The following is a 19,913-nucleotide window of genomic DNA, read 5'->3' on the forward strand; positions in this document are numbered from 1 at the left end:
AAAATTATACACACCAAAGTCATAATTGATAAAATAGTTCGTCGGGATGACGATTCGTGCACGTGATTATAAAATACTCGGGAGACTGGAATAACTCTCTATCGCTCTCTTCTCTCTCTCTCTCTCTCTCTCTCTCTGCCGAGAGCGTGCGGACAGCTGTTTTGTATTCACGCGCAGCTTTGTCTGCACCAATCAGGGGGCAACGTTGATGCGTCTCCATCCAATGAGGAGCCGCATCAATGCTGACGTAATTGATCACGCTGGGGAGAATGGAGGATTAAAAGTAGACCGTGGGAATTTTCACAGGTATCTTATCTGATACCCAATTCCAATAATCTCGCACACTTAATTCCAAGAATTACACATTACAGTGCTACTCATAAGAAAGGTTTTACAATTACTATACAACATTAAGCCCAGCTCTCGGCTCACATCATGTGGGCACGGTTGGCTGTTGAGTGTTATGGTTCAGTCTGTGAGACTAATTTAAAGAGGTTACACTTTTATTTTGAATTGGAAAACAGCCCACAGGATGACTTTTCACTGAGTAATAAGTGTGCCCTTCGAAGGTTAAGTCTCTTTCTGGATTTGCTTCCATAGATGCCCTGTTCAGGATATCATCTGACCGATGCCTGATCAAGCACAGACTGTATCCGGTGGTGTACATTTCCCCGTCTATGTCACCCTTTTTTATTCAGTCAGTGTTAATTTCTCTTCTCTTTTTTACAGATCAACTGTTGTTGGTTATTGCAAGAGGAGTCGTTGGCACATTTCAAGTCCAGGAAAGCACTTGCTGTTCCCACATTCAGAGTAAGGTGTGCTTACTCGTTTTACTGCTTTCCATTCCCGGAGAGCGTTATCAAATATCTGCCGCAAGGCGCTTCAAATATCTGCCGAAAGGCATCAAATATCTGCCGTACCAATAAAGTTCATTTTGTTAACCAACTCTTTATCTTCTTTTCTTCACATACAAAAAAGACCGTCCCAAACATTTGGCTGCATCCACTTCATAAATGTCCAGACAACAGTCGGTTCATTTGACCATTGTAAAGCACCAGGCCCCACCTCACAAAATACACTGTAATAATTATGTACCTTGTGTCCATGTGCATGTTATTAGTTCCACCTACGCTGCATGAAGACAAGGACTCCACTCTTTGACGTCACCACACAACTCCTTGACGTCATCACACACCCCACTACTGCAACGGCAATAGAAATGACTTTACGTCATAATACCAGGGTGACGTCAACTCAGTACTTCAGCATGCACTGATATAGCAAGAAGGTCTTTTGCATCAGCACTTCTGCGTGCTAGACGTTATAGCTTCACGTTGCCTCATAATAACGGTACCGACACACACTTGGCCCTTGCCTTCACCTATCCATTTCAGCTGAGCGCCAGGCCCTTGGGCCTCTTGTTGTTGGATTCATTTCCACTGAGGAGTGGTCGATAATGAGAATTTCAAGCCAGTCTGATTATCACCAGTACAGAGGGCAATTATCTGATAGTTATGTGGCTTTCCCTCAAACTGTGTACTCTTTCATGTCAATTGTAAATTAGTGTTGCTTGGTAGTGTTCAGGATCTTTTTGTCGAACAGGCACATCTGCATACCAAGAATTATGTGCAAACATAATTTTTGCTTTGAAGCAATGTCGTTGCTACACTCCTAAAGCAGTGGCTGTCTTCAGGTCTTTTCTGCCTCGCGGGCAAATCTGCATACCAGTGATTATATGCTTACTTAAGTTTTGCTTTGAAGCAATATCAGTGCTACACTTGTGAAGCAGTGGCAGTGTTCAGGTCTTGTCTGCCTCACTGACATATCTGCATACCTGTAGTTATGGGCAGACTTGGCTCTTTCTTTGGAGCAGTACAGTTGTAAGATAAATCCTGTTTGTAACTTTATAAATGAGTTGCTCATTAAGGGCTTACGAAGGTTTTGATGCCTTGCTGGCATATCTGCATACCAGTAAATATGTGCAGATTCATTTCTTGCTTTGAAGCAATATTGTTACTACACTCCTAAAGCAGTGGCAATTGTCAGGTCTTTTCTGCCTCGCGGGCAAATCTGCATACCAGTAATTATGTGCAGACTTGGCTCTTCCAGAGATTGTACTTGTAGGACTGGGTCCATTGAATGTAACAAAAATAATCGATGCCTATTTACAAATGAAATGGAGAGTCTGCATTTTGGTGTAACTCCATATAACTGTCAGGTGATTTCGCTCTGAACTTGTGACACTCTGATCGGTCTGAAATAATCATTATCCCGCCCCTCTGGGAAAAATTTGCAGCCCCATTGCCCCGTTCTGTTACTGTCTGAGAGATGGCGATGTCAGAGGGGAATGGCGGTCGGCAAACCTATTGCGAATGGGCAGCACAATTTGGTGTAGGATATTCCGAAACCATTGCACACTCCTGAATCTGCGGTGGGTTGGTACCCCACGCTACGTAAGGAGTAGGTTTTTGGGTAAGCCTTGGTCCACGTGAATAGGTCGTGCCTTAAAAAGATGAGAAGTTGCGAATTGACGCCCTGTGAAGTGTCCTTCGACCAGCTAGTGCTAATCCGGTCACTGTCTCCAGGTCACCATGCCTCGGTCAATGAGCGGGCGAAGCACCCAATGGCTCCGTCAGGAGTACATCGTCAACTTCAGCCCGTAGTCAAACCGGTACGCGCACAAATATCTTAGTTGAGAGTGGGGGACATCAGTTGCTTCTCATCGGGGTAATACAGTATTGACCCCATTTTTTGTTGGATTCATTTCCACTGAGGAGTGGTCGATAATGAGAATTTTAAGCCAGTCTGATTATCACCAGTACAGAGGGCAATTATCTGATAGTTATGTGGCTTTCCCTCAAACTGTATACTCTTTCATGTCAATTGTAAATTAGTGTTGCTTGGTAGTGTTCAGGGTCTTTTTGTCGAACAGGCACATCTGCATACCAGTAATTATGTGCAAACATCATTTTTGCTTTGAAGCAATATTGTTGCTACACTCCTAAAGCAGTGGTTGTCTTCAGGTCTTTTCTGCCTCGCGGGCAAATCTGCATACCAGTGATTATATGTATACTTAAGTTTTGCTTTGAAGCAATATCAGTGCTACACTTGTGAAGCAGTGGCAGTGATCAGGTCTTGTCTGCCTCGTTGACATCTCTGCATACCAGTAGTTATGTGCAGACTTGGCTCTTTCTTTGGAGCAGTACAGTTGTAAGATAAATCCTGTTTGTAATTGGAATTGTACTGGAATTTAACTGAGGAATGGTCAGTAATGAGAACGTCAGGCCAGTTTGATTGTCACCAGTCCACAATCCTGCAGTGGACATCCTCACATCATTACAGAAACAAAGAATCAAAATATGTTGCAATCTCATTTCTATTTTTTCATCGATTCAAAAATTCATGTTTATCTATTAGATCATGAATTTTCTTCAATAAATACAATATATTCATAGATTCTTCACATAACAGATCACCTTTGAATCTAACTCTTTCATAAAATACTCGACATACCAAATCACTTGAAACAGGAACTGAGACAAAACACAAGGAATGAATAAATCGGGGCACAGCTGATGAAAACAAGTTTTGTCTGAACTAGGTTCTTAACTAGGTTTAAACTATTTGATTGGACTGAAGTTAATGCAATGTTGTTAACGTCTAGTTCGCAACCAACTGGTTTTTAACGAGTTGGCCCTTAACCAATGCAAAATGGGGAATGTTAGCCATTCCCTTCTGTTCTACTCTAAATTCTCAAGTGTGTTAATAGAGAACAATGGCTGGGGCTACAGTTCCCAATTTTATCTTCCTAGTAATGAAAATGTCTTCAGCTTAAAGTTATAAGCCTCATCATTCTCGGTAGGACTTGTTTATCAGACAAGACATTACCAGAAAAGGCAAGTCCGGTAGGTGTTTTCTATAAATCAGGAATCACAGAGCCTACTTGGAAGTTACTGGAAATTCCACATTTCAAAACTCAACCACATGACATTTCAGGTGACCTGTTTAGACGAACAGTGCCAAGTGATGTTATAAAATACTTGGCACAAAATGCCGATATATGAGCAGAAATATGCAGATGATATTGAAGTCTGTTTGAAGAGTGAGCAATATGAAAAGCAACCCTTCTATCTCAAAGGTCTCCCCACACAAAAACCAGAAGCCAGCCGGCCCACCTTTCAGATTAATGGGATTCAAGCAATTAGCAATCAAACTTACCTCATCACCAAACTGCATGAGAGTTCATAGCATTCATTTTTCAAAAAGACTGGCCAATAGAGCCAAATATTCACAGGATCTTCTTGCATCTGAAATAAGCCCTGTACATGTAGATGAGAAGGGACATTCCTCATACTGTCCTCTCTATAAATACTTTAACAGTTAGACTTGAGGTGTCGCCGACAGGCAACAAAATTGAGAGTAACAGTTGGTCAAAATGAGCGAACTGACAACTCTGGGAAAAGTGATATTATCTGTCGTTGCTCTTTTCTGTCACTCGGTCATTCTTAATTCAGTCGCAAGTATGCACCACCATACGGGAATGATTTATACAGTCCAATGACTCCTATACAATCAAGAGAAACAGAAACTATACATAGGATTTACAAGTCGATTCTTATGCAACAAAACTGGTTTTAACCACATACAAGTTTACATGAAGAGTCATATTCCTCTTTCTGTTACACTTTCTTACATGATGGCATGCAACTTAACAGCCGCCATCTATGTCAATCTGTTAATTCAAGTAGGATTTATCACATATGGATTCTTCTTCCGCTAAATGTAATATACATGTAGTGCAGTGTAGCGTTTTGTACATATGTACAATTTAAAAGACTAATATACATAAAGATATGCATGAACCACGTGTCATGCAAAGTTACTGGACACCTGCACTGGAGCATTCGTCAAGGTATTCGAAAGAAGTTCTGTCATTTCAGGCCTTATCACATGCACTCATGGGGCAATTCCTAGGCGAGAAGACCTCACCAACATGGGAGCAAGTTCTCTACCAATAATGCTCGATTCCACTACAATGGTTTACCATCACAGCTTTTACAGCTGCAATTGCCAAACAAATAACTCTAAAGAACTTAATCCGAAGCCTGTGGAAAGTGTGCAGTTTCCCGCCCTCATCACTGCAGTTGAATGGAGCCTAATGGTACTGTAGCAGAGTTAACATCTGTAAACTAGAAAAATTACTTGAATACATTGGTGGAATCAGACAAACCAGTCAATTTCACCAAGAAATCTCCAATGCAGCCAGGCAATTTGTTACATGACAAGCAATCCAGCACAGCTCAATCCTTAACACATCACAAGTGGCAAGAACATAATGTGCAAGACAATGTTGACTACAATACATACATTTGGCTTGCTTTTGAACCTGATCCAAATATGATCCACTGGCTCGGTAAACATACCTCCTGCATACTTCAGGTAGACTTTATACATGATTCACTGCTGGATACATAATAAATCGACAAGATTACACACGACCACTGCACATAATGACAAGACATGGTGACAATGTAGGACAAAAATAGACACATGAATATGTGGAATCCTGGAAAGAATTAGCACGAAGCACTCGCATATTGGAATGATAATACGTTTCAGGAGATTGACAGCAATCATCAAAGTATTTTCTAATCTTAAGGAATTTGCTGGTTTTAAAGTATTGATGTGAAGCATTGGCCTGTTATGTGGAGCAATTTGTTTATGTAGGGAACAATATAAATTTCGTATTGCTAAATTTCAAATACTTTGATAATTGTTGCCAGCTCCAAGTAGAATCTGACCCGTCAAAATATACTGACAAGTTTTTATATAACTATTTACATATCTTTTGTCCAAATTGTCGCAAAGAGAACCAAAATTTAGTGTGGTTCCCAGGTAGCAGTTCCACAGTAAATGGCAGCAAGTAATACGATTGGCTGGATATAGGAGAATGATGTACCAGTGTTCAATATACCAGTAATTATACTACTAGACAAAGTATTGGATATGAAATTGGTATCGGAGCAGAAATATAGCGTGATTACCACAGTATCAAGGAAACACCACCTGGAGTTGGTTTAACAAATGTTTAAACTGATTACACAAAATGTGGTTTTCAACCAGAGGAAAAAGCTTTCGGAGTTTCAAACAAGATCTATACTAGTAGTTGCACTCATAACTTGTGTGCCTTATGCTCAGGGTAGAGATATTAGAACCCTCTCGGCATGAGCTCAAGGCAAAAGCCCTAAAACTGACCATGGATCTAGCAGCTGCCCACTGGGTGACAGATTGACAAAATAAACAAAATCTCCAGTTTACATTGGTTCAGTCTGGAATGCATTTTTTTACAACTAAAAGTTCCACGCAAGGCAATATGAAAAGCCATGCCACTGCAGTAATAGGCATCGCAGCATTTATAAAGAGATATGTGATGAAGTAACTTTATATGGACTGACAGATAGACAGCGTAATGTTTTATGTACATGCGACATGTTGATTGCCTTAATCCTAACTGGAGACATCTGCCAACACTCTGATTCAATCAGGTTTGTGAATACATTTAAGAAACATATAGATGAATTTAACTTTAGTGCTTCATCTCATCGCAGCATTATCAAAATTGGAAAATAGACCCTCTGAACAGAGGACAATTACATACCCATTTCAAGTTCTTTTATCAACAAATTTACATGATATCCCTTTTAAGCAAGAATTCAAAGGTTGCAAGCATATTTACAGATGACATAGAAATTAAAGAAAAACTCATTTTTTCCCCATCTGTTTTTTGACCGAAAGTTTATCTAGAACTCTGACAAAAATCACTTAAACCTTTCAATTTTCCAAAAATTCTTTTAAAAACCTAATGGAATCAATGCAGGGCAGACACTATTTACAGTCTACGCTATTTGTTTTTGAGCGCAACTGCTATGTGAGCAGTTAAGTTCTAACTTGACTTGGTGAGTATTGACTTGATGTCATCGACCAGATTGGAGACAAGAGACGCATCACTACTTTTGGCATCAACGCTAAGGACGTTACCAGGCTGAAATGTCAGGAGATATATCAATTACTTTTTGTTAGAATGGCAAGAATGATCGGAGTTACCTAAATGTTCTTCCTCTAAATGAATTCAACACCAACATCAAATTCAACCTCACAACACATTCACTCTGGTTTGTATATTGTTCATTGGGGTTACAGGCCAATTTAAGAGACTGCTGTCGTTAGCCAAAGAGGAGTCGCCATAAGTCATCATCTGTTCACATTACGAACTTGGCTACAAATCTGTAATCAACTTCAGTCCCACCAAGTCGGTATTCGATCTTATGGTATTAAGACGATAGATAGATGTGAAGTAGAATAACTTCATTTCAGATCAACTTGAAAATCATAGGGATTAACTTACCAGCATTTTGACTAGTAAACACACATGGTGACCTTGAATAGATTTCCCATATAACGAGGCACTGTTCTCGATTTGCTCAACAACTGAAATGAAAATAATCCAAACTAAATATTCACAGAATAAATACATGAATAAGAAGGGAGGGAGGCAGATAGAAAGGGAGGTAGGCAAATCATCAGTCTATAGGGACCATGAGGAAACCTATGACATCGTTATTGCAAAAGTGAGTGATATAATTGAAATGAATTTTCAATATCCTTAAAGTCGTGCCGAACTAGCAAATCTAGATTCTGACCGGTTTTCAATGAGTTGCCCATGTTTATACTTCCTCATGATCTTCTTTTCCTCCCGAATATTAAAACTTTCAACTCACCACTAAAATGTCCATAAAAGCATGTTTTGGCTAGTATGAGGGCAAGATCAGTATCCACTGGCGTGAACTTATTGGAATACTTTTCTGACAGTTCCCCACTGCCAAGAAGTTCTGTGAACATGGCCCTGAAGAAGGAATAAAACAGGTAAGCAGAGGTAGCCAAAGAAAAAATGAGCGTCAGGGCCACAAATTTTTTCTCACCCTGCACCCTTGCACTGTTGGACCATAATACAGTTGTAGTCCTGTTAAGTATTGGGCAGCTGGAATACCATTGTAGAGGAGGTCAATCATGCCCAGCTGTGTTTCATCAATTTTTTATAAACTGCATAAACCTACCCTTTGCATGAAGCTCCCACCATATAGGCTGAACAAGGTAGATTAATTCTAAAGTCTAATTTCTCGTGCGTGGAGCCTTCATCTGTCTTGACAATGTATGTCAGTGTTCCCTTCAATTTCTGAGGCATGTTGATATGTTCTAGCGAGAAGGCAAACTGTCCTTCATTCTGAGCTGTGGGAAGTAGGATGAATGGCACCTTGACAGCATCGTGTACACTGGCCCCAACCTGCAAGGATATAACATGTTTGGTAAACTATAAATAGTAGCTTGCCAATCACCAGCAAGCGCAGGAGTGTGGTTAGACTGCCCGACTTTGGCCAAGCCGTGGATTTCCTCAGTCCCTAGCCAGTCTCTATGCCACCAAAATATTTAATGCATTCGGCCCCCCAGAGTTATAGTTGCAAAATGTGCAAGGGCTGAACTTAACCTGATGAATCCATATGCCAGGATGATGAAATTGCCACATCTTCTTTGCAAACTTGAAACTGCACTTACCCCTCGTAATAATTTTGTGTTCATTGAATCCATCACATTAAATTCTAAGTCCTTGATATGATTCTCTGTGAGGTTGGAAAAGATGACGGAAACCACAACAGATTTCGATTGTTGGGCATTCACTCGGGTCTCGTACATCTGAAACAATGAAGAAAGTTACAACCTTTAAATGGGTTACTTAGGCTGTTACAGGTGGAAATCAAGGAATCTAAATGCAGCAGAGGTCTGTTCATCAAGAGATCAGGATCCAAGGGAACCAAAGGTAAATGGCCGAGGATGTGACTGGTTATCAAAACCACAGAGCCTAATTGAATGAATACACCAGTTACGGGCCACAGTTTTAGTATAATTCCTTCTCAAACAAATTTTACTGAGGTTTCTGCCCTCAAGTTCACCAGTAACAAAAGATCCCAACGTACTTCTTCCAGACTTGACACCTCACTCTGGCACGGTCAACTGATTGAAGAAGCATTTGATTAGACACACTCACCATCTTTATTTGGATATTTTCACCTAGTAGTTGATAACTGGACATCGGCTGTATGAAAAGGATATCGGGTTTGAAAATACTTTATAGCCATATATGACAATACCTGACAGTAGCTCCACAGTGACTGTATTTAAAAAAATGGTTTGCTTGCCTCATTCAGTTTGTATGGCTGAATATACATATTTACAGACGGGATATGCCCACCAGTGCAATCTTGGCTTCATCAGTGCCAGCTGAACTAACTCGTGTAAACCATGCCCATGAACTGTGTCATAATTAACAACAGTTTTGATGCATTCTAACACCCTACGTTTTGTACCTCTTTATATTTTACAAGGCAGAATCTACCAAAAGAGTAATGGCCAATGCTAAGTGGTCAAGATGCTGATTATGCTACTTACAGGCAATTGTGGTGTGACCGGCGTAGGCTGACTGCTGGGGGGCACCTGTTCTTTAGAAGGTGTTGTAATACCCTCAGCCTCTTCGTATTCACTTTTGTTCTTCTTCTTCTTTTCTTTCTTCTTATGTTTGGTCTTTTCTTTCTTCTTTTTTCTATGTTTTTGCTGGAAAGTATTTACAAACTAATGGATCAGTGTTTGTTTACTCCTAAGTGACAATATAAAGTGATTTTCGGAGCCATTTTGGGTACATTTGGCACTTTCATCAGCACTCATACATATGGAAGAAGGACTGGCCCATCAACATTGTGCTCCAGCTAGGGCCAGAAGGTCTAAATATTAACTTACCTCATCATGTTTTGAATCCTCGTCCGAATCGTCAATTGGAGCGTGGGCTATCTCGATCTCTGGTATTTTCTCTCTACTAGGTGTGACTGGCGAGACACTCTTGGCAGGTGTGCTGACTGAATCGCTCCCTGACAGCCAGAAATCAAAGTCATCAACCTGTGTAAAGAGATAATGAGAATTCACTATTATTAATTTTACAAGGCTTGATAGGAGGTCCACAATCAAGGCAGTATACCACTGGACATAACTACACAAATCGGTACAGCTATCGGAAAGTGAACTCACCGTTTTCTCCTCGTTTGGCTGTGTGTTAAGCGTATTTGGTGGTTTTGCTGACGTTGGTTTAGTCAAGTCCTCATCTGGGTGATCTTCAACAGAACCTACGAGTAGGTTGGGACCATCATCGTGTTCGCTTGCCCGACTACTGTGGCGGTGTCGGTGCTCCTTCTTGTGTTTCTGGAAGAGATTTCATGAAATATTCACCGGAACATAGACTGAGGAATGCTGCGATGGAAGCAGGGCTTTTCTTGTCAATGTATGCGGCGCAATGAAGGGGCCATAAGTAAGAATCTAAGGGGCGCTCTGCAGAGCTTGCTAGGTAGGCCCAATAACCATGCCATCTTCACCAGCACATGTACATCTTCACCAGCACATGTACAGCAACCACGTCATCCTCACTTAACCACACGTCTGTAGTTCTGACATCTGCCAATGTAGACTGCTCTGCAGCACATGTTCTAAAGTTAAGGTGGAATGCTGGTCGGCAATGATTGCAGATGGGACATTCCACTTACCTTTTTGTCCGTCTTCTTTTCCTCCTTCTTCTTGTGATGTCGCTCCTTCTTACGCTTCTTCTTTGGTGTATCCGCCTGCTCCCCATTGTGGTCCTCACTACTCAAGATGGAGACAACCCTATGCTGCCTCACTGGAATTTTCTCATCATCACGAAGGGGCCTACAAAGGTGAGACACAGAAATTTGTAAGTTACATGAATGAACCAGGCTTGCTTGTAACACATGGAGTTAAAGACCAGGCTGAGTTTACGTTTTACAAGAATTCCTAGTGATTGGTCACTTCATCAACTGGTTACACAAGATGAGGATTACTTATTATGTTAAATATGTGTGCAGTTGATTCCACACTACATGAATTTCAAAGACACTTACTCGTCTAAGTTAATATCAAGGTATTTGTGAGGATCGTCGGGTTTCATGTCATTTTCCGTCTCCTTATCGGAGCCAGTAGCACCCTGAAACAGTAACAGTACAATAATAGAGACAGGGGAAAGATAAGAACCACAACCAGCAGTCCAGAACACAGCAAGAACACCTTGGCACAATACTTTTGAATGAATTACAGTAGAAACTCTCCATTACAGACACACTTGGGACTAGCAAATGCTGCCCGAATCATTAAGGACTCCAGATTACAGACGTCAAATTTGGGACCAAAGTCAGAAGAGAGAGGTGCTTAAAAAGGTTCCACTGTTTGCACTTGACGAGTTCTTGGTGTCAGCAGCTTTCATTATTTCAGCACACATCTTCTTTGCTTGCATTCACTCATAAGACAATCCTTCTTGGATGCTGGATGTCTTCTGCACTTGCAATCAGTACTGCTTGCCAAAAAACAGTGCTACAAACAGTCACATTTGTATCGGGTTTGGTGGGGTATCGTGGGGACATAATCTATTATATAGTGGGGAAAATAAAGGATTAAACCTACAACTGCTATGCTACTGCGCAACCACTTTCCAATGTTTAAGCCTTTTAAACTTGAGGGATAAGATGAAAATGCACATATTTGTAATTTGAGAGGTTTTTATCATGTACCCATTCGAATAAAAAAATTACTAAATTTGAAAATTAAGAAATGTACATGAACATGCAAAAAAGAATTTAAAGGAATAGAGATAAGATTTAAAAATAAAAAGAATTTGGTTGGTATGTAAAGTTTGATATTCACAACATGAGTTATTGACCTGATCACGAAATTTCCTATTTCGTGCCATGAACCTTGACTAAGACGGCAATTTCATTTCATTAACCTTGATCTTCTGACTATGTCCATGCTATTCGTTATTCAAAGTACCCGGTATTGAAACCATAAAATACTGTAATCAGACAGGTAAATCAAACTTCCAGCACCCCAAAGCAAAACGAAAGATGCTTAAGCAGCAGATGAAGCTCTACATACCACTGCGGAACTCTGGAAAGTCAAGAACAGATTGTAAGAAACATAATACAACATCAACAAAATTCCTAGTCATCAAGAACTAAGCTGGTGCTAAAAGCTACAACAACAACTTCCCAATTCTAATGATAATTCCAGTAGATTTCTGTTGACCCCAAGGTTACACTTTCTTGACCAGTTCCAAGCTACTCATACAACAAACTACATGTATCTCAATTGTTCATTTTTCTGCACACTACATCATTCCAGCCAAAGTGATGGAAGGACCGTCTCTCACCTCTGGAGCATCCATTTTTGTGCTGACGACATGTGCGGCCACCACCTCTTCTTCGTCACTCTCCACCTGGTTCTTCTTGCCCTTCCTATGCTTCTTCTTCTTCTTGCTGCCTCCCTTCTTCTCGCGTATCTCCTGCTGCTGTTTCTGGTGAATCTTCAGGTACACATCTGAAGATGACAGGCCTGCAACGTGGACAACACTGAGATTTAGAGGATTGTTTTGGACAACTATAACTCATTCTCATTCGCTAGTTTCAGTCAAATCATATCATCACAGCATGACAGCTGAAAGGATGAAGGCACAACCCTAGACAAAATCCTGAATGAACTTCCAACTCACCTGGCAGTGTTTTCCCAGAGACGTGAAGTGGTATGTTGATGTCCAGCTCTGCCACTGGTACATCATCATAGTTATTGAAATCATGATACTTCAAGCTCCCCTTCACGTCTCCCTTAAGGTAGTTAGGATTACTCTGTTGTTCCATCCTCCTTTGTTCACGACTCTGAAAATTTCAACAGGGCATGGTCAAGAATTTGTTCAGTATTCAGTTTTAACTTTTTCATTCACTCTCTTCCAAAGAAAAATTTACCCGGAAGTTGCCCGAAAATGCAGAATTCAGGACTTCTATTTGAAAAATACAACCCGACGTCTTTATTTTTGGAAATCCCTGAATGATTAAATGAAACAGAAGACAGCAGTCACACCAAACAGCCAGAATTGGATAAACAGCACCATTTTCCCTTGACTAAGGAAATCTGTTCAACTCTCCACGAGTGTAAGACAACAGTTTCGTAATCTATAACTAGGGGACCCTACTGAAGAACCTGAAATTATCAAATAGCTTTCCGTTGTCGTTACGTACCCTCCTGAGCTCATCGTCTGTCGGCTCACGAGTCTTCCTACTCTCCGTCTGGTTTAATCTCCTATGATCATCCCGATCTATTGCAGTGAATATATTAGCACCTTTGAGTTCATCATCTGAGCTGTCAGATGGCGGTTCATTGATCCACTGGTCCAGATCAAGCCTGAAACAACAGGGAAGACTGAGCAAATAGAAATCCTAAAATCAAAAAATTTGAAATGAGGGCAGCTGCAACTTTACACTGGTTTGGTCAATCTCAAAGTGCTTTATGATAATAGTCTATAGGTCGCCATGGAGGCACAATGGGAAGAAGAAGCTGCATCTAATATGTAAATAGCCCCGTCCTGGGCTTTGATGGTTACAATGATATCCATGATTGATGGAGCTCTTCTTGGTTCTCCTTCCAACCATAGAACCTTTTATAGAGAGACAAATGGGGAAACGCTCTTGACCAACTTACCCATCTGGAACAGGGACCTTTCTCTGGGCCTTTGTGGCCACAGGGTTCAACTCCCCAGCAAACATGGCCGACACCTCATCGGCCACATTGTTTCCTTTTTCCTGCAGTTTTATCACATATTTCATCAGCTGGAGCACACAGCACGCCTGGAGAAAGAAAGATCATTTTGAACATGATTTTAGATGCACTTGATAGCAATTCAGTGATGTTATTTACAAACAACTGCTGGGGGGGGGGGGGGGGGGGGTGGCAGGTATGAACTGGTGGTTGGCTGTAATTAAAAGTGAAGTGAAACAATCAGTGACACTCCCCCTCATCAGCTTTGGTCAGCAGATGTTGAGGAGATGCACCCACAACACAAGCTTTCTCAAAAACTAAGGCGTACGTGAGAAATATTTGAAGAAAAATTGATCCTATTAAAGGTCTGACCAACGCCGCCGCAATTTGCTATATAAAGTTTTAAGTTCTACTCACTCTTTCTTGAACTTCGAGGTCGGCACTTTGCACAAACATGGGCAGCTTGTCCATCAACAAGTTTCCAACCTCCTTGATCTGTTCCATATCTTCCTCCTGCTCCGCTTTGCTCAGCAGACGTGAGTAGAGCTTGAGGATATTCTGTACGTAAATACTCTGGATGTGCCCTGGCAGTTGGGTGACCTTTGGACGCAGCATGGCCTCCAGGGTGGATCGGGTATCCTTTAGATGTCTGCAAATGAGAGTTGTGAGGATTAATCTAATGGGCTTTTTATCGAAAATGGCAAGTAATCATGGCATTTACCTGGTTCTTGTCACATAGACAAGGGGACATCATGAGACAAATACCATCATTTTTTGCTCCTGTAGTTGAATAGGCTAGACAGGCGTCAAGAGAAGGGAACAACTTCACATCCATTCAGCCCAAACAGCCAAAGGATTGAAAGGAACAAAGACCTCATCATTTAATCAACCCTTTAGTTTTTCACCTTCATCCAGGTTGGAATGAATGGACTTGAATTAACTTACTCGGAGAATTCCCCACATATCCATGCAGCAGCGTAGAGGACTTCACAGATGCCATTCCTCTGAGAGTTCCCAACAAGAATGTGTGAATTCTCCAAAAGAATTGCCTGAAACAAAACAAAACATTTTGTTATATCAATGTTCTAGAAGACAACACTGACAACATTTTCAAGCAAAATACTTAGAACCCTGTCATTTTGTTGATGGAGTAATTTTCTAATGGTTTCTTGAATGCATTAATAGTCGTATGCAAAAGTATGGCACGTCTAATGCAGGAGAAGTAATCCTTTCAAGAAGGCAATCATGTGTATTTTTCACCTATTTTTACCATCAGTGATAAACACAATTTTCAATTAGTTGAAAGCAAACCAAGGCCTGTAGTGCCATTTGGTTCATCAAAATGATTAGAAATCTGCAAGAAGGAGTTGTTGCAGGATGTGCTACAAAATTTAGGAAAGCAATCTAAGATTGAGCAACGTAATCCAAGTACTCGTAATGACAGCTTCGATCGGCACCAGACGGTATTGGGAGTAAATGAAAGCAAGCAACCCTTGCATTTTGCAGACTGTATCTTCCCACAAAAATATGATTTGGTGTCTTGATTATGTGCCAGACGACACCATCCCTCTTAGCTGACATGATTCAATTATCATCTCTGATCACTTACCATCTGCGAGACAGCAAAAGAGCGTATGGCCTGAACCCGTATGGCAACATCCAACATCTGGTTGGCAATCAACTTTCCATGCCTCGTCCCTTCTATCCTGGTCAGCTCGACAAGTATACTCACATACCTACAAGTAAAAGAAGATTTATTTTTGCTACCCTTATAATTGCTCCCAAAACAAAGCATAAATGTTTTCTGACCAAACTATATGATTCTATATGACTTCCGAGACATGATCTCGTTGACATATACCTTTGGCACTCCTAGCTTTAATAATTCAATCACAACACATACATTGTGCAATCCATGTCAAACCTAGTTAACTACATGTACTTTGATGATGAAGAAGCATTACAAATGCTGCCACGGAATAAGCATTTCCATGACTTCAGATAAGAGGACATGTTCACACCGACATGATAATTTCTATGTCGGCATTTCATGGATATCTTTTAGGATCTCCCATTATCCGTTATACCGGTACACAAAGGTGCAGAACACATTTTCCAGTCATACATGTGATTTTTTTAAACGTCTGGCATCTTGCTGATTTGCTTCCATCTTGCTGTGATTCCAACTCCAAGACTAACTTAGCTTATAGAGCCTAGTTGGTCCAGATCCATTATACACATCCATCCAAAATACCATGTAGAACAATCTTTTGACCCTGTACATTTTGCTTGTTCAGAAGTATCTCAAAACACATCATTGCTTACCATTCAAAGTTGGTAATATACTGATAGTTGGACTGGCTACAAATCTCAATGATCTTGGAGAGTAGTTCATCCCGGTAGTTGGAGCCCTCTGCCTTGTCCATGTGGACCATCAACTTCTTCACAATCTCCATCAGATTCTTCTTGGACACCTGCAGAAACAACAAAACTTACTTGAATCATCAAGCATTTGACTGCATCGAAGAGAAATGATTTTGAATGCAACTACTGATTCCAATAGCTTCAGTAGCTTAAGTTAACACGTTGAATATAGCCCAAAGGACCTGTTATCACAAGCAACATCGAAAATCAATGTTCTTCTCTATCACTCTGAAAGATTTCATTATCCTGCAGTTATCTGTCATCTGCAGATAAATCTGGTATTCGCTGGGATTGATAGAGATTGCAAGTTCTTTCTGAGCAAACATGCACCCGCGATGACCATCGCAAACAAGCATTTTTTATCTCATGTGATTATGATCGCAGTCCACAGCAACAAAAAGTCACTTCTTTTGCGGTGCTTCACAACGAAAAGTATGACCTCTCTGGAAATTGAAACACACGGCGACTTCAGATCCTAGATTGCTTCTGTGAGCAAAAAGACTTACCATTCCATAGAGAAGATCAAGGGCACGCAACCTGATGGACTCATCCTTGTCATCAAGGCACTGCAGAATCAGGTCCTTGTGCGCCTGGACACTTTTGGGGTGAGTTTTCAGAATTTTTGACATCGCCAGTAGTCCTAAATATTTCACTGAATAGAACAATACAGATATGTGAAATATGAACTCAAAGAAGGCCTATCAAGCAGAGAATGAGCTAAAGTGCAACAGTGGCTACAAAAGTCAATTTCTTATTTGGTTATTCAATGCCTCGCTCGATTCGAATTAGTCGGCCTCAATTCCTATTTGACTTAACATGGTAGATTGCCTGGATCCGGTCATGTCAATCAACCGGACTCAAGACCCTCAATAACATACCACTTTAGAAGGAAATACAGAAAGGAAGAATACACAGATCTCAAGTTGCTTTTTTTCACCATTGGTGTCATCACCATTCTTGTTACTTTTTTCCATCCACATTTAGTGTGCTGTAACTTACGATTTTGATCTGAATCCTCAATCAGTATCCTCAGCTTCTGCACACAGAGCTGCAATACAAAACAGCAATACTGTCAGTCAAATATCAAAATAACTCTCGATACATTTGGGTTATAGGCGGAATTACGATCAGGCATTTTAATAGTAAACCAAAGAACATTTAAATAGCGCTCCACACTCGTGACGTAACAATCACAGATTACCCGGATCTCAATCAAATGTGCATCGTTCAGACTTGACATGAATTTTTTCAGAGTTTTGATGTCATTTTGGCTGCCGTGACGTTCTTTCTTAACTGATTTTAACATGTTACAGGTTCAGTTATAGGCAGTTATAGCATGTGATACCCCTGAAGGCTATGGATTACCAGTGACGAATGAATACCAATTTGTCCATATCGCAACACGCATATCTTCAACTGAACCAAATTTGGTCTGATACCGAATCATTTGTGACAAATTTGATCTGGACTCCGGGAGCTGAGCAATTTAAGATTAATTTAGCACCGTTGGTATAATTAGATTTTGTGTGTGAATTGCAATAAAATTGTGGCTTAATTCACAAAACCAAGCTGTATCTTTTATCTATCACCGAGCCGCAGACATTTCATCAAATTCAATTGGCACTTTCTAACCCCAAGTATGGGTTTCACGTCAGTAATTTCTGAATACTTGGATTTCAAAAGACAACAGTACAAATTAACCATTATCATAAACTATTTCAGAACTATCTCCAATAGAAGTTTTTCTCTGGGGATATGAAGAAGAGGGGTGTTGCTTGACCATGAACGTGTTAAGTCAGCCCGCTAACTTCTATATCAACAGTTCGACATTGCTCATGTCACTGAAGCCATGCGACTTGCTCACATTATTGATTTAGAGCGACCTCATGTGACATTTCGACAAATTCAATTTCCCACCAAATCTAATTTATTTCACAAAGCCATTCACCTGTGAAATGACATACAACGATTATTATACTTCATAATGAATTAGGGACCAATGGCAATGGAAGGTCGGCAACAAATTGCAGCCATGTTTAGTTTGATTAAAGTTGCCCTGTATTGTATGATCAAAAATTTCAACAATTTTTGCGACTTTGTCCTGGGGATAGATATCCCATCGTTGACACTTTCAATCCGTGACTGTGCAGGGCGATGCCAATGCGCTAAGGATCGCCACTGGTAGGTCTCACTGAGCTTAAACATAGGCCAAACATGATAATTCTGTCGTTTATAATTATCCCATTTTCATTTCTGTGGAATTTTGTGATGGAAACTAATACTCTTCGATTACCGGTTTCCCCTTTAAGCGATTTTGACAGATACATCAACAGTTTTGATTAGAACTTTTCCAATGCTCAAAATCCAATCTGCACGATGTGTTTCCAATGATTAAACCCACCCAGCATCAGTTTCCAATCTCAGCAACCTTCAGTGTTTCCACCGAATCACACCAAGATCAATAGCGTTGTCACCGAGATGGAAAAAGTAACAGAAATTCAATCTAGGCGATAATCATGATCTATCATCTCCAGGATACACAAACATTTCAGTATGCACGAATTGCCCAATCCACACAAATTAACAAATTAATGAGTCAGAAACGAATTATACCTTGGCAACCAATTTACATTTTGATAGAAACTTTTCTAGTTTATGAGCTTTGACATTTCAGCAGCCATTCTGACAAGATCAACAGAGATATTCTCATCAAATTTTCCACTGACTAGTTGAACCAAACGTTGCTTGTCAATTTGTAATAAACTTATTCATACTATCGGATCAAATCTCATCATATCAATCAATGTCAACATTTAGGGATAAAAACAATGCCGGAATCAAAAATCAAATCAAAATCAAAAATTTTAGTCCAATTTTCAACCCCCGCTATAAATTATACAGCCACAACAGGTTTTTTTTACCAGTAATCATTTTAGCAAAGCATATATTCAAGTTTGGATTCCAGAAATTTAAACGGCTGTGCCTGCGACTTCGATTCTCGAGATTATATCATTAAATAACTACTCAGATTAAACCATGAAAACTAAATTGATACAAAATTAAATCTGGATGCATATCACAAGAGGTTTTTGCAAAAATCTACGCAATTATTTTCGCTTTTGCAACTGCCTAAAGCACCTACATTGAAGAGTTGTAACGCAATGAACAAGCTGAATAGCCTGCACGCAGATATTAACTTTTTTATGAATCGTATCGTGCAGGTACTCCAGCAAATATCAAGTAATGTGATTTTTTAAGTTGTCAGAATGTGTTCAATGTTCAAGCAAACAGGTTGTTTGTCGTGGTTGCAGACATTAACAATTTTTTAAAAAGAAGTTTTAAGCGGCGGTGACGTTGATGAAATGTCGGCAGTACTTTCTGAAATAGCACCATGATGGCTATTTTATCAACCTCCGATGCGATGGAATCAATTTAAACTGCTAGTATGCATGCCTATTTTCATACCCATATAACCTTGCAACACTAAGACACAGATTTATACTCAAACCAGCGGAAATCTTTAAAACCAAGAAGTTATGACGAATGTTACTGAAAGCATAACAGAAAGCGTGTCCATTATTCTTTAATCCTGAGCAATTTTGTTATTGAACCACCGAAGTAATACCAGTTTGATAAATTCAACCAGATCTGAAAATTTGAAGCCGCCTTCAAACTAAAAGACATCTAGATTTTCTAATCACCAAGTTCATGATACACTTTGATAACAACACCAGTGATAACCGATGGACCGCATGCTTATAGGTCCCATCAACAACCGCAGGCGACCCCATGAGACT

The 19,913-nt window shown here is 40.2% G+C and overlaps 1 protein-coding gene across 10 annotated transcripts in view; it reads right to left on the reverse strand.

The window, feature by feature from the left end:
- Window positions 1–3,360: 3,360 nt before the first annotated feature.
- The window catches only part of LOC135487260 (AP-3 complex subunit delta-1-like), a 60,063-nt gene continuing 43,510 nt past the window's right edge, over window positions 3,361–19,913 (reverse strand). For 8 of the 10 annotated variants that reach the window (XM_064770795.1, XM_064770791.1, XM_064770792.1 and 5 more), the window contains 22 exons: window positions 17,116–17,164; window positions 16,623–16,768; window positions 16,018–16,166; window positions 15,302–15,428; window positions 14,638–14,741; window positions 14,110–14,341; window positions 13,636–13,781; window positions 13,176–13,338; window positions 12,653–12,815; window positions 12,314–12,495; window positions 12,040–12,051; window positions 11,013–11,095; window positions 10,641–10,800; window positions 10,132–10,302; window positions 9,847–10,002; window positions 9,502–9,663; window positions 9,101–9,148; window positions 8,611–8,748; window positions 8,115–8,341; window positions 7,779–7,903; window positions 7,406–7,488; window positions 3,361–7,042 (listed from right to left, as the gene is read on the reverse strand). In XM_064770795.1, the coding sequence (XP_064626865.1) occupies window positions 6,944–7,042; window positions 7,406–7,488; window positions 7,779–7,903; window positions 8,115–8,341; window positions 8,611–8,748; window positions 9,101–9,148; window positions 9,502–9,663; window positions 9,847–10,002; window positions 10,132–10,302; window positions 10,641–10,800; window positions 11,013–11,095; window positions 12,040–12,051; window positions 12,314–12,495; window positions 12,653–12,815; window positions 13,176–13,338; window positions 13,636–13,781; window positions 14,110–14,341; window positions 14,638–14,741; window positions 15,302–15,428; window positions 16,018–16,166; window positions 16,623–16,768; window positions 17,116–17,164 (2,925 nt within the window). In that variant the 3' untranslated portion in view covers window positions 3,361–6,943. The remainder of the gene's footprint in view (window positions 7,043–7,405; window positions 7,489–7,778; window positions 7,904–8,114; window positions 8,342–8,610; window positions 8,749–9,100; window positions 9,149–9,501; window positions 9,664–9,846; window positions 10,003–10,131; window positions 10,303–10,640; window positions 10,801–11,012; window positions 11,096–12,039; window positions 12,052–12,313; window positions 12,496–12,652; window positions 12,816–13,175; window positions 13,339–13,635; window positions 13,782–14,109; window positions 14,342–14,637; window positions 14,742–15,301; window positions 15,429–16,017; window positions 16,167–16,622; window positions 16,769–17,115; window positions 17,165–19,913) is intronic. The other 2 variants (XM_064770794.1, XM_064770787.1) reach the window with 1 other exon arrangement.

The sequence above is a fragment of the Lineus longissimus genome, chromosome 4 (assembly GCF_910592395.1).
Source record: "Lineus longissimus chromosome 4, tnLinLong1.2, whole genome shotgun sequence".
NCBI lineage: Eukaryota > Metazoa > Nemertea > Pilidiophora > Heteronemertea > Lineidae > Lineus > Lineus longissimus.